This window comes from Nelusetta ayraudi, unplaced genomic scaffold (assembly GCF_046127955.1).
Source record: "Nelusetta ayraudi isolate G7.1 ecotype Tasmania unplaced genomic scaffold, CSIRO-AGI_Nayr_v1 ptg000151l, whole genome shotgun sequence".
Taxonomy (NCBI): Eukaryota; Metazoa; Chordata; class Actinopteri; order Tetraodontiformes; family Monacanthidae; genus Nelusetta; species Nelusetta ayraudi.
Genome location: NW_027466201.1, coordinates 2,094,878 through 2,107,134, shown reverse-complemented (window position 1 = coordinate 2,107,134; position 12,257 = coordinate 2,094,878). Strand labels below are relative to the sequence as shown.

At 46.9% G+C, this 12,257-nt stretch overlaps 1 protein-coding gene across 3 annotated transcripts in view; it reads right to left on the bottom strand.

Annotated features, from left to right (window-relative positions):
• Positions 1 to 12,257, bottom strand: part of LOC142879946 (syntaxin-binding protein 5-like) — an 88,007-nt gene that overhangs the window by 28,550 nt on the left and 47,200 nt on the right. For all 3 annotated transcript variants that reach the window (XM_076013527.1, XM_076013529.1, XM_076013528.1), the window contains exons 7-8: positions 6,431 to 6,494; positions 5,504 to 5,587 (exon numbers count right to left, since the gene is read on the bottom strand). In XM_076013527.1, coding sequence (XP_075869642.1) covers positions 5,504 to 5,587; positions 6,431 to 6,494 — 148 coding nt within the window. The remainder of the gene's footprint in view (positions 1 to 5,503; positions 5,588 to 6,430; positions 6,495 to 12,257) is intronic.

The following is a 12,257-nucleotide window of genomic DNA, read 5'->3' as shown; positions in this document are numbered from 1 at the left end:
AACCTTGCGCCGGGCGTAATTGCAAAGGAGAGGGCCAATTTTCAACGCTTATCGTATCAAACAATGCCAATTAGGAGGATTAATTTCATGATTTAATACATTAGGTCAAATTGGTCTTTTGGGGCCAGGTGATAATGAAGTGGGCGGGCAAGGTGCGTCCCGCCGCAACGCGCACGCGCACGCGTGGCAAACACAATTTTTTTCGGAGGTGTTAAAAACTCCTCTTCCAGCGCTTTTCAAACTGACATTTTGCGAAGCGCAGAAAAAAAAAGAAAATAAGCAATACCCATAAGGACGCGAATCAACGCTCTAATTATAATAGCTTCTGCTGACGTTGTGTCACACTGGGGTACAAAGCTGAGCCCCCGAGTGCCGCATGCACACAAATGTGCACAAACACTCACACACACATACACACACACACACACAGAGGCCCTCTCAGGGATGGTAATTTAGCTCCAGCAGGAGAAAACATTCAGCCATACAAAAAGGCTTAATCTAAAAAAACAAGCATTTGGGGGCAAGTGTGTCAACAGTGATTTCCACAGAGAAATCCCGCCTTGTATTGGAACATGAAATCCATTCTGTTCTTCTCCCGCGGTTATTATGTACGGTCAGCGCTGCAAGACGCGAGCTTCCCCGCCTGCTCGCCCACCCTCCCAATCCACCCTATCTCCCCCATTCCCCCCAATGCAATTCTGCCCACCACATTAAACGCGGCGCCACTGCAATACACCTTTACTGCATGTGACCGCAGTTGTTGTTATATTTAATGTAGGCTTTCTGTTCAGCACAAAGACCTTTGGGATAAGCGAGCGGGCGAAGTCAAGGTCTCAAGGTCAAAGCGTCTGCAAACAATGTCTGAGGTTCATTCTTATGGCTCCACGTACAGAAAGCGGTTTCCGACTGGGAATAACTTCCCATCCAACACCGTCAGCAGGTTCAACATTCACCTAAGCGTCACATTATAACAATTTTCCTTTATCTTTTATTCCAGACTCCAGTGAGAGCAGCCTCGCACAATTACTCATCCCCAGATCTCCAGAAAACAGCCCTCTGTTTACAGCCTCCTGCAAAAAAAAAAAAATGCTTCTGTTTGGCTTCCCACTGAATTCGATGCTTTATTGGACTACGTGTGTTTGGAAGAACAAAAATCAAGGTGGTCTTGAGGTGCTGGCACTTGGATTTGGAATACGAGCAATAGATGTGGTAAACACGACCATAAAAGTTTTGAAAATGTGAGTGACTGTCGCCCGCACTGTGACATACTGCAGCAGTCTTGGCCGCCAGGCGGAGAGAGAGAAATAAGGTTCTCTGACTCAGACTCCACGTCCTGACAGGTGAGGTGCAGAGGGACGACTTCTACAAATCCGGGATGGAATTTCTCATTCAGTCAGTGCAGTGGGTGTCTATAGATGCTCAACAACAGACTGGATGAGACGCACAGGATTTGGAGAAAGAAATTTAGCAGAGAGTTGACCAACCACTACTTTCCATTCACGAAATTCCTTTGTCTCGCAACAACACCATGGTCGCCTCAATGTCCGCCCATGAGGTGACAAAATTAAATTCTTAGCGGCCCGGCAGTTGCCACGAGTTATGAGGACCTGCTTCATAGGATTACTGCATTGTAACTTGTTTCCCAATGAACATTAAGGCAAAAGACACCATTATAAATGTGGGGAAAGTGCGCCAGAGCATTGACAAGCCGGAAATGGATTTCTTCCAAGCTAGGAGGAGCCTGCTGTAAAGCTGGAGATGCATATTACTGTGGTAAAGTGAAATATGAAACATGAACAACACCCAGTTCAATAACCAGCTGCCTACGAATAGGTTGAAGAATAAATATAGTGAAACTTGAAGATTTCGCTACTGGAAACCATCCAGCGTGTTTATTGAGGATGTAGGAAAACCGTCTGAATCAAAGGAACACAAAGTGACCAATGGCGTCCCGCGACAAGATTAACGACATCAAGGTCAGACTGCGACCGGTCGTCCTAAATGAATTAGATTTTATCCAGCCAATGAAAATTGCACCAAGACTTTGCCAAACGACTCACAAGCTCTGAGACGGTAAAGTAATCCGTCTGTATTTCCAGCAGGCCATTTGGGAGGTGGGGGTGGTGGAGGGTGGGAAGGCCAGAAGTGTGTCAGACAGCGTTCGCCAATGACGATGTGCGCCGGCCATATCTAATCTCTTCAGACAAGCGGACGGGAGGGATTTCAGCTGGCAGACAAATCTCAGAGTTGACTGCAGAAGTCTATCAAAAAAGAATATCTGAAGTTGTTCCAGGCAATGCGCCGCCCCGGGACGGACAAGTTTACATCAAGAGTCTGGTGTGGCTTGGAATTCAAAATGCTTCTTTTTTTCCCCTTTTAGAGTAGCACAGTGTACAACATCTGCTCTACTCCATCTGTAGGTTTCTGAAGTCCCATGTTTTGCACATTTTCAGAAGATTACTTTTCATCTTGGACTTCTGTGATGTAGTCCCGCATGAGCAATTACCAAAAAAAGCGGATAAATCCAAAAAAAACAAAACAAAAAAAAACACAAAAAGAGTTCATTCAACGACAAATTTAAGGGGGAAATGTTTAACTAGCAACAGAAAGTGATGGTTTGTTGGGCCATCCATATGTTTAAAAGGAAAAAAACAAACAGGGGAGCAATGAGGCTGAACATCAGGCTGCGTTTGTTGCCGCCAACACGGAAGAGGTTTAAGGACCCTCTGTGACATCACAAGGGCATAACAATGCATTTAAAATGTTAAACCCTTCCACAAAATCCCCCCTAATAAACGCTTAAGGAATGAATGTTTGAATGTCTGCATCCTTTCCTGTAAGGTATGATAGCCAGAAAGGAAAAAAAAAACTGCTGTAGCACAGCTTATGAAGGATATAAAGTTCCTCCTTTTTCATAAATGTCCCCTAAGAAATCATTTGATATTTGGCAGAGAGCTTTTAGGCAAATGGTGTTTGAAAGGCTGAACACAGTGAGGAAGAAGAAAGCACAGTGGGATGAACACAGCCAGCAGAAGCTGTGAAGAGCGATTTCACCCTGAAGAATGTTTTGCAGATAATCTGAGATGCTGTTTTTTTTTTTTGGGCAACCATGAGCAAACACTCGGGCGTCACGCTCAGAGAATGTTTGGCACTGATCAACGCTGACAACAGAGGGAGATTTATTTCCTTTGCTAAGGTGAAGACCTTCCTCGCTTCCTCTTCCAACTTCATAAAATACAAGCATTTCTCTCACTCAGCTTTCCCTCCTTTAGAACAGAACCCCTCCCTTGCGACTGGCCAGCTGCTCATTGCTAACGCTAGCAAGCGGGGAAGATGGCTGCTAGCTAGCTCTCCGGGGGGCAGCGACGCCCCGCCCACATTTAAAAAAAAGTCTGCAGAGGCGTTTCCATGATGATCAGCTTGCCTTGAGAAAATGCCATTAGAAACGCGCAAGTTGTCATTTTTCATACTTGCTGCGATCGTTGACGCGCCAGTAGTGCAGAAAAGCTACACGCTAAAGAGCTGAAAAGGTCAGTTTTTCACAATAGGGCCCTTTTGAGTCTGTGCGTTCTCGCTGTAACTCGCCGCTTTTTCACAATTAAGCACGGCGACGACGCGCGCTTGACAATGTCGACATTTTCTAACATTTCCAACCGAGAGTGCCGTGACCCCAAGTCTCATCGCGTTTCGTGCCGGCGAGTGAAACTGAGGACTCGGCCCCCACTCAGCCCGCGCTTCCCGCCCCTGGAGAGGTGGAGCGGTGGGAGATGAGCCCAGCTCCCCCGGGGAGGGTTAGTAGTACTACATACTCCGGTGCCCTGGGAGCGGCTGCAGGATATTAGCTTATCTAAATGTGGGAGGCAGAGCAGAGAAAGAGGGAGATCTATGGCCCAACATACGTGACTCTTGTTCTATCAGCGTGTTTACAGCCCCAGAGCGGAACGAGCATTAATATAATCTCATTATCTTTGCAGGCGGTGTCGGGATTTGCGTCCGAGCGCAACAAGGACCAGCGTGTGAGCGGCGCCGCTGTGCAGCCGCGGTACTTTGCATCCAATCTATCCAATCTTCTCATCTCATGGGGCCTCAAGGTGTTTTTTTTAAAGGACCTGTATGCTCAAGGAAAAAACAAAGAAAAACACTTTGCCGGCGCTGTGGTAATGGGTCTCCAGTAAAGTGTCACTGACCCGTTAGTGACCTCAGAAAGTAGAAAAGTCCATCCCAAACCACTTAGATGTGAGGCTATGGAAATCAGCCCTCAGTGTTGTCACAAAGGGCACAGCGACATCTTCGATATGTCTATTAAATTTGTGACAAGCTTTTTTTTCGTTAAAACCAGTAGAAGGTCCAACAAAGTCTCAATTGTAGCAGGAAGTTACATTGTTTTGTTTGCTGCAAACTGCAAACTTGAGGACTAAATATGCAATAGAGTTTATTTATTTTTATTTGTATTAGTCACGTAAGGCTGCTCTACCAGGGTCCAGGATGAGAAATCAAGCTCTGAAAATAGGCATAGGCAAAGACTGAAGAGACGGAGGGAGAGAAAACAGGGGGTGAACAGGAAGAGCAGGGTTAATCCTGCAAGCAGACTGTCCAGGTGACAGTTGGGCTGGATGACACACGCCATGTCCACAGGGAATCAGAGCATCTCTGACACTGAGCTCCGACTTTCAATGCGGCCTGTTTATTTATAGCAACACACTGTTGCCTCTGGGGGCACAGAGAGAAGCCGCCGACTCTCTGCTGCACAGGTGGGTCTCTCACACAAAGAGCTGCTCAGTATTTACAGCCGTGGCACAAGCACAACGAACAGCGGCATTACTCGTCATTTTTTTTTTAGACCCGTGAAAATAAATCAGTTCACGAAGAAACTACGCCACACAAAACTAGCTCGGAGTGTGAAGAACTTGGATGAGAAACATTTTCTAACGAGCTTCAGCTCTGGGGAGCGACTCTAGCCGAAATCTGGCTTCAAAACTTTGCCAAACTACTTTCCAACTTCTAGATGACGCATTAGTGCTGCCATTTCTTGAAACCAGCCTCGGCTCTCTTTATCCCGCTGAGAAGAAAAACGGGACTTTCAGGGTGCAACCAGCAAAGTGCCATCGTCGCCACATCCACACCATCCATTCAACCTCTCATGGTCCGAGGAAAAAACTCATATTGGTAGATTCAAAGACCCCAATGTGCACAATTTAAAGGGATGTGTCTTCTATAGAAAATAGGTGAGCTCAGATGTGACAGGGATTAACACCAAAACATCCTATACAGATTTCTGTTGGCGTGAAAAACTGAATTTGTAGCTTAGCGGCTAACGCTAACTCATTAGCAAGACCATCACGTTACACAGGTGTTGATTAACTTGTAAACGCTTTATGAAGGCTACGTCTAACCACCTAATATGCAACCATGACATTAATGCAATAAACCATAACGATCAGACATGGAGGAAAAGAGTGGCGGTTGTTTGATGGGGGAGGAAGTGGGCGGGGCTATGGCGTACCTCGTCGTAAGTGTAGCGATAGTCGGCCTTCTTTGATTTCAGATCCCACAGCACGACGATCCCAGACTCAAATCCAATTATAAGCTGGAGAGAAGAAGCAACAGGCAGCCGGTGAGATGACAGCGAAGAGATAGAACAGAGCCGGCCACTGGCAGGGGGGGAAAAGTAATACATTTGACATTCACACGCAGCGTGAAGACAAGTCGGGCATAAGCCGGCGGCTAAGGGCCGGAGGAAAGAGGGGACTCGGCCGGTACGAGAGAGAAAAGCACATGCAAAGTGAATTATAGGGCCATCGAGTCATTTTAAAGAGGACTTTCCGAAATAGATAATACATTTTTAATCCCCAAAGAAACATTCAACAACGTAACGTTTAATTTTTTTTGGGGTGGGGTGAGTGGGGTCTCTGCTTCTGCACAGCGCCCCCAGCTGGCTGGTATTCAAAACATGCAACCAGTACCACAGCTTAGTGATCTAGCCAGCGTTAGCCAATGACGGGAGAGGTGTTGATAGCGTGAAGTTTTACCACAAAGCTGTGCCAGGAAAATTATTTTTGAAACTGTGGGTTTAGAGCGGTCCCAACTGTGCAGTGGATTAACTGCAATGACGGTTTGGACGTCGAAGAACATGAAGGACTACAAGTCGGATAGAATTCTGTGAAAGTTGAGCAGCGAAGGGAAACGTGCAATCATCCAATTTCAAGCTACTGATGCCGTGCAAATAATCTCACAGGATGCATCATAGACACACAGCAGGCTGCAGACACGGTGGTGTTACGTTGCAGCTTCCCATCAAAGATCAAAGTTTCCAATTCATCATGGTTGCAAAACATAACTAGTGTTTCACAAAAAAAATAAAATGTAAGGCCAAACATTCAGAATGCTTTGCAAACACATACATGCATGAGAACACAAATAAGGGCCTCACCTTGCCCTCATCCATGGGGTTGTCACTTATGTGGACGACCGGTCCGGGGTGAGCTTTGGACGACCTGGAGGGAGGGAGGGGGTGGGGGGGGGGAGGCACACAATGGGAGAATAACAATCATGGATTGTCAATCTCTCTGAGGTGGAACAGGGGGCGCTCTTGCAGCTGGATTGACTGGCGAGACATCGAGAGTCTCGATAGGAAGAGGACGAGCGTGCCAAAGAGTTCAGAGCGCGAGGTCGCTGCCGCCGAATCCCCGCGAGGCTCTTAGAGGCTGTTTGAAAGGCGCAAAGCTCACTTCAGGTTTTGACGGATGTCTAGGCGAGGGCCACAGTGCCCCCCGGTGTGTGTGTGTGTGTGTGTGTGTGTGCATTTGGATGTCCGGGGCAGAAGACGCTGCTCTGCTACCCTCTCCTTCTCCTCTCCGCCTCCGTCCTCTTTGTACTTCACCCTCCAGACAGCCTCGTGTCAAAACACACCACGCGGCTGCAGAATTTAACTAACCTGCCCCGCCGTCCGGAGACGGAGCCGGCTGAGGAGGCGCCAGGGAAGGTCACGTCTGATAAGGAGTGACTGTCAAGAGCCTGAAACGTAACCCCCCCCACCCTCCCCACCCCCCGGTGGCGGGGACAAGGACAGACGTAATACGAAATAAATAAATAAAGTGAGTGTGAGCGTTGCCAAAAGATTTTTGTGCTATTGGTTAAACTCAGGACCACATGAAATAAACCCTACGCTCCCATCTTAAACTTAGCATAGATGTAGATAGCATAGATGTGATCTCACCTGTTCAATGACTTCCGAGGGCCTATTAGGGAAAGTATGCATGTGCCACGAAAGGATTGGTAGCAGTGGTTGTTGCAGTAGTGACAGAAGTAGAAGTAGTAGTCGCAGGATGAGTAGTAATAGTAGTACAGGTAGTAGTAGCAGCGGGAGCTGCAGGACCAGCAGTGATTGTGCGAGTAGTCGTGGCACCAGCAGCGGTTGCAGTGGTACTACTACATAGTAATACTAGCAGCAACTCCTGCGACCTTGCAGTTGTAGTGATAATTAAAGTACTTTCGGAAACGGTAGTAGGAGAAGAAGTTTAAGGAGTACAGGTGATGGCCATGGCAGCGGTAGTAGCAATCGTAAAAGCAGTGTAAGAGGAAGTACGACTAAAACTACTAGTCGTAGTTGTGGTAGGTGTCGCAGCAGCTTAAGTGCGTTCAAAATAGCAGCGTGCAATTCGAGCCAACCATATCCGAGTTGAGAGTAGTGTGTACTGTAGTTGTATTATTTATTCATAAGTACACTAAGTAGTACACCAAGGGAAAAGGCATAACTAAAAAATTTTTTTTTTTTAAGCTGTCATCCCAAAAACAAAATTCCTTTGAAATGAAAGGTGCAGTAAACAAGGCAAGAAGTCAAGTCCAGTATCTGCATGAATATCAGCAGAGCATCTAGAGAGAAGTGTGTGTGTGGTGAGTGTCTATTAGAAGGTAGCAGTTAATGGGCAGTCAGTCAGTCAGTGGTTCCTATATTTAGCCTGTTTGTGCTGGAGCCTCATTACCTAAGCTCTGCTGCAGCTGGAGCTGTTGCTTTATCTAATCCCTGTTCACTGCCTGCCTTCCTGCCTCTCTCTCTCAGCCGGCACACGCGCACACTTTCAAGTCAGAACTATTAAAACGGCTCTTAGCGCCGACACCGCTGTGAAACCTGCATTCATAACAAACAATTACCCTCATGATGAATAATAAAGGGAAACTTTGCACGCCCTGGAAAAACAACTCCCCGCCCGACTCGTCCCACGCGGTCGGCTGCGTTCTGTTTTAGGATTTTTAACGCGCGACGTCGTACACGTTCTCCGTTCCTGCGAGGCTCCGTGACAAATTGGTTTTTTGGGGGGGGAGAAAAATAAAAATAAACGACATACAAAACTGTCGTCGCGCGGAAAATAAATCCGACACAAACACAATCACAAAGTCCACAAACACGAACGCAGGTTCGGAGATAAAGGAATTGCCATGGCAACAGAGGCAGATTGGGCACCAACACACACAAACACACACACACACGCGCGCGCACGAACGCAAACACAGGCTCCCCAAAAACCATCCGCCCGGCCACGGACACACAATCCCGCCCACGCCGATGCTCGACTCCTTCGCCTGCAGTCACACACTCCTGCCCCCCTGAGCACCGCAAATGACTCCGCACGTTGCAGAAGGAGCATTTTTATTTATTTATTTATCTATTTTTTTTTAATGGACAACGACATTTGGGAGTACAGCCCAGTGCTTCCGCGCACGGCGGTCTCGTCTTGGGACTCGGTGCATTCACCAACGGCCAGCTGTGTTTAATCGTGGATGTCCAGCTGTGTTTATGGTGAATAAATGCTTTTTTAATGGCCTGAAAATGACTTGTGCAGCATCCTGACGTGAGTGATGTGCAAGTCTCGTCATGAACGTATTACTGAGTCATTTACGCAATTGTGAGTAACCTTCGGGATGTGACAATCGCTGGGACTTCAACCTTTAATCTTTACGACTCATCCCTGCTAGCTTGAGCTAGCTAGTTGCTAACGTTTTCAAGCTAGTCACTGTATTAGCCCCGTAAGAAAAGCAACAGCTCAGTTGTCTGGTTTCGACTCAGCTCCCCAATTCCTTCAATTCCTTCCCAGCGATGAGGCTGAGCTTGTTTACGAACACGAACGACCTTTTCAGTGGTCTTGTCTTGCGGCAATTCATTCAAAGTCCTTAAAAGTCCAGTGCTGAGAATTTCTAAGGAAGCCCGGTATTTGACAGTGCCTGACAGTGCATTTCGTATAAGGAACTGTAAGCTGGGCTTCCTTAAAAACTGCCGTTGCAAGATGGTCACTAACTAGGCGCAAACCCTTGCGCTATTGGTAGGAAACCAAAATTACTTTTATTGTACTGCGAGTAAATGCTTTTATTGATGTATTTGTGGGCAGTATGTTAAGCTTTTACCAATAAAAAAAATCATAAATCAAACCAAATTTTTACACACTGGACCTTTAAAACTTAGAGTTGGACAACTCAGAGATCAGCCAGTGAAAAAAAGTGCTTCATGCATCATTACAAGTCTTTCACACTGCTGGTTGTTTCAAACGTTCAAACAGGAATTGGTTGTTAAAGGGCACACACACACACACACACACACACACACACACACACACACACACACACACACACACACACACACACACACACACACACACACACGATACGCCGATGCCTGAGGCTGCGGGATGCGGGAGAGGAAAATGCGTCCGTTGAACAGGAAGGCGAGCGCCTCATTGAAACGACAGTCTAATCTCTCCAATGCAGGCGCGGGGAGCCAATAGGAGCGGTAAATGGGGGAACGTGAAAAACGCTCGTGGAGGTTTTCAGCTCCGACAGTCAGCACCGCGTCGGGGCTCCGCTGCAGGACCCGGCGGCAGCCCGCACATGCTCAGTGAGAGCCTAGAACATCTGCTGTCACCACGGGTGACACTCTGAGGCTGAAACATGCACAGTCACCATAAGCGCGCCTCTTCTGCGGCAACACGCCTGCAACGGCTCTGCCCTGGCGTTACCCCACAGTCGAGCCCCCGTGGGTGTTTAAAGGCTCTTTTTTTTTTTTTTTTGTCTTGTTTGGTTTTTTCTCAACGTAAAAAAAAAAGTTCCAGATGAAAAGTGCAAGAGAGTGGTAATGATCTTCCAGCCCTCTCACAGTATGTAGGGAAGTGCTGAGCACAGCGTTTCTCGAATGGTAATGGCGGTTTTGATTGGGTCGCGGCTTTGTGCGCATTGTCCCCTTTTTTAAAAAGAAATTGGGATTTTAATACAAATATATTTCTAGAGAGAATGTTGGGCTTTTATTTTGCAGGGCACACAATTCAATTCGATAACTTCAACCATTTATTTAACAGACATGTTAGAAAGTAGGCTCGCGTTTTTATTTTTGTGGAATAAGTTGAAATGCTGTGGAATAAATTTGGGTCAGAACTTCATCATCAGGAAAGAAATATGAATCCTGAGACTCCACCGGTTGAGAACCACTGGTTTAGCGCACAGTTTTGTTTTGTCGTTAAATTACCCACTGAATGAAGAGGGTGCTGAAGCCGTGCTAAAGCTAAGCTAAGCTTAGCAAAGAGCCCGCAAAACAGGCAGAGGGGCTCTAACACATTTGCATTGAAAGCACGGAAAATAGCTGTTTAGTACTACAGCAACTTAGTGTCATCAAGTCATTTCACCTGAACTACATGAAAACCAAAACAAACCGGCTCCCTGCACGTCACTGCCAGCGCAAAGAGCCAATTGGACACAATGGGACCGTCGCCATTGATGGAAAAAGACATAATTTTGTAAAGTGAGCTCGGACTCTTGTTGCGAAGACTAGAAGGTCACGTGATTGTGTTCATTCATTCACTGCTGTGTTTTTTGCTCCTACGTGGAGTCATATTTGCGTAAGAACGAGACCAATCCAGCAACTTTCCCGTCCCGAGAGTTCCGCCCTCACGCACACCCAACAGCGACCTTATTAATGGCGCTGCGCCGAGTTATTAGTCATCTGCACGTCTCAGCGCAAGAGGCACAAGAGTCCTTCAGCTGGCGCCTGGCTTTTTCTGGAGCAGCCCTTTATTTATTTATGTCCTTAAAAAGGTGGATAACCAGTCAAGTGGCACCTCATTGGTGCGGCGAGGTGGAGCAGCGCAGCGGCCGACACGTATGACGGCATGAAATATTTAAAGAAAATGTCCACCGCTGCAGCCTGGAGGCACTAAAGCGCGGATGCGAATAATAATAATAGTAATGATAAAAAAAAAAAAGAGAGAGAGAGGGAGAACGGAGGTGAAGACGCCCGGAGCCGACGCCGCCACGTGAGCGCTGCGTCATAATGAGCACCCTAACGTTTTTTCCCCCCGGTTGCCGCTCGCGTTTGCCGCCCAGTCCCAGCGAATCAAATCAAGGCCGGACGCACGCGGCCGCCCGCTGCCAGGTACCAATGCATAAAACATGATGCGGAGATTCAAATGTGGCCTTATAGCGCTAAGCCCGCCGGCGCTTAATGAACTATGGTGGCGCACCGCTGGTACGCTGTCCACTGCGAGTTTTGTGTGTGTGTGTGTGTGTGTGTGTGTGTATGTGTGTGTGCTTTTTTTTTTTTTTTTCTCCCAGTACAGCAGCTTGAGAACAGCGTGAGTCATGCCACTGCTGGGTCAGGCCGGGCCCTGGAGGCGGGTTTCGGCATGGCGGCCGTACAGCAGCGGCCCCCTGGGGAGGCAGGGGACGAGGGGGAGGGGCATAGGAGGGCACAACTGTTACCCCAACAGGGTGGAGGTGTTGCGGGCTCAGCACCTCTTAACGTCAGTGTTATCGATGGACACACACCCCAAAGTTCAAGGTCAACATCTACCAATCTCAAATAAGCTTACAAAAAAAAAAAAAAAAACATTCACTGGCCAATGATTTAAAGGTCCAGTGTGTAAAATGTGGCCTGATTTATGATTTTTCTGGTAAAAGCTTAATATCCTGTCCGTAAATATATGAATAAAAGTCATTTGGTTCTGCTACTTAATACATGGATAAATAAGTACAATAAATGTTCACTGGTGATTTAACTGTGAACCTAAAGGTGAAAAAGCATCATAACTGAAGTTCCTCCACTTTGCGGTCGAGTGACTCAACAAATACAGCTAAAGTGAAGGCCCATGACCCTGATATATAATATTGTACTATTGAATACTATTGAATTTTTTTTTATGTTATCCTTCTATTGTTGGACCCGAGTGGCATTTCCAACTTCCCCAATTAGTCATACAGCCCAAAATAACTTAATGAAG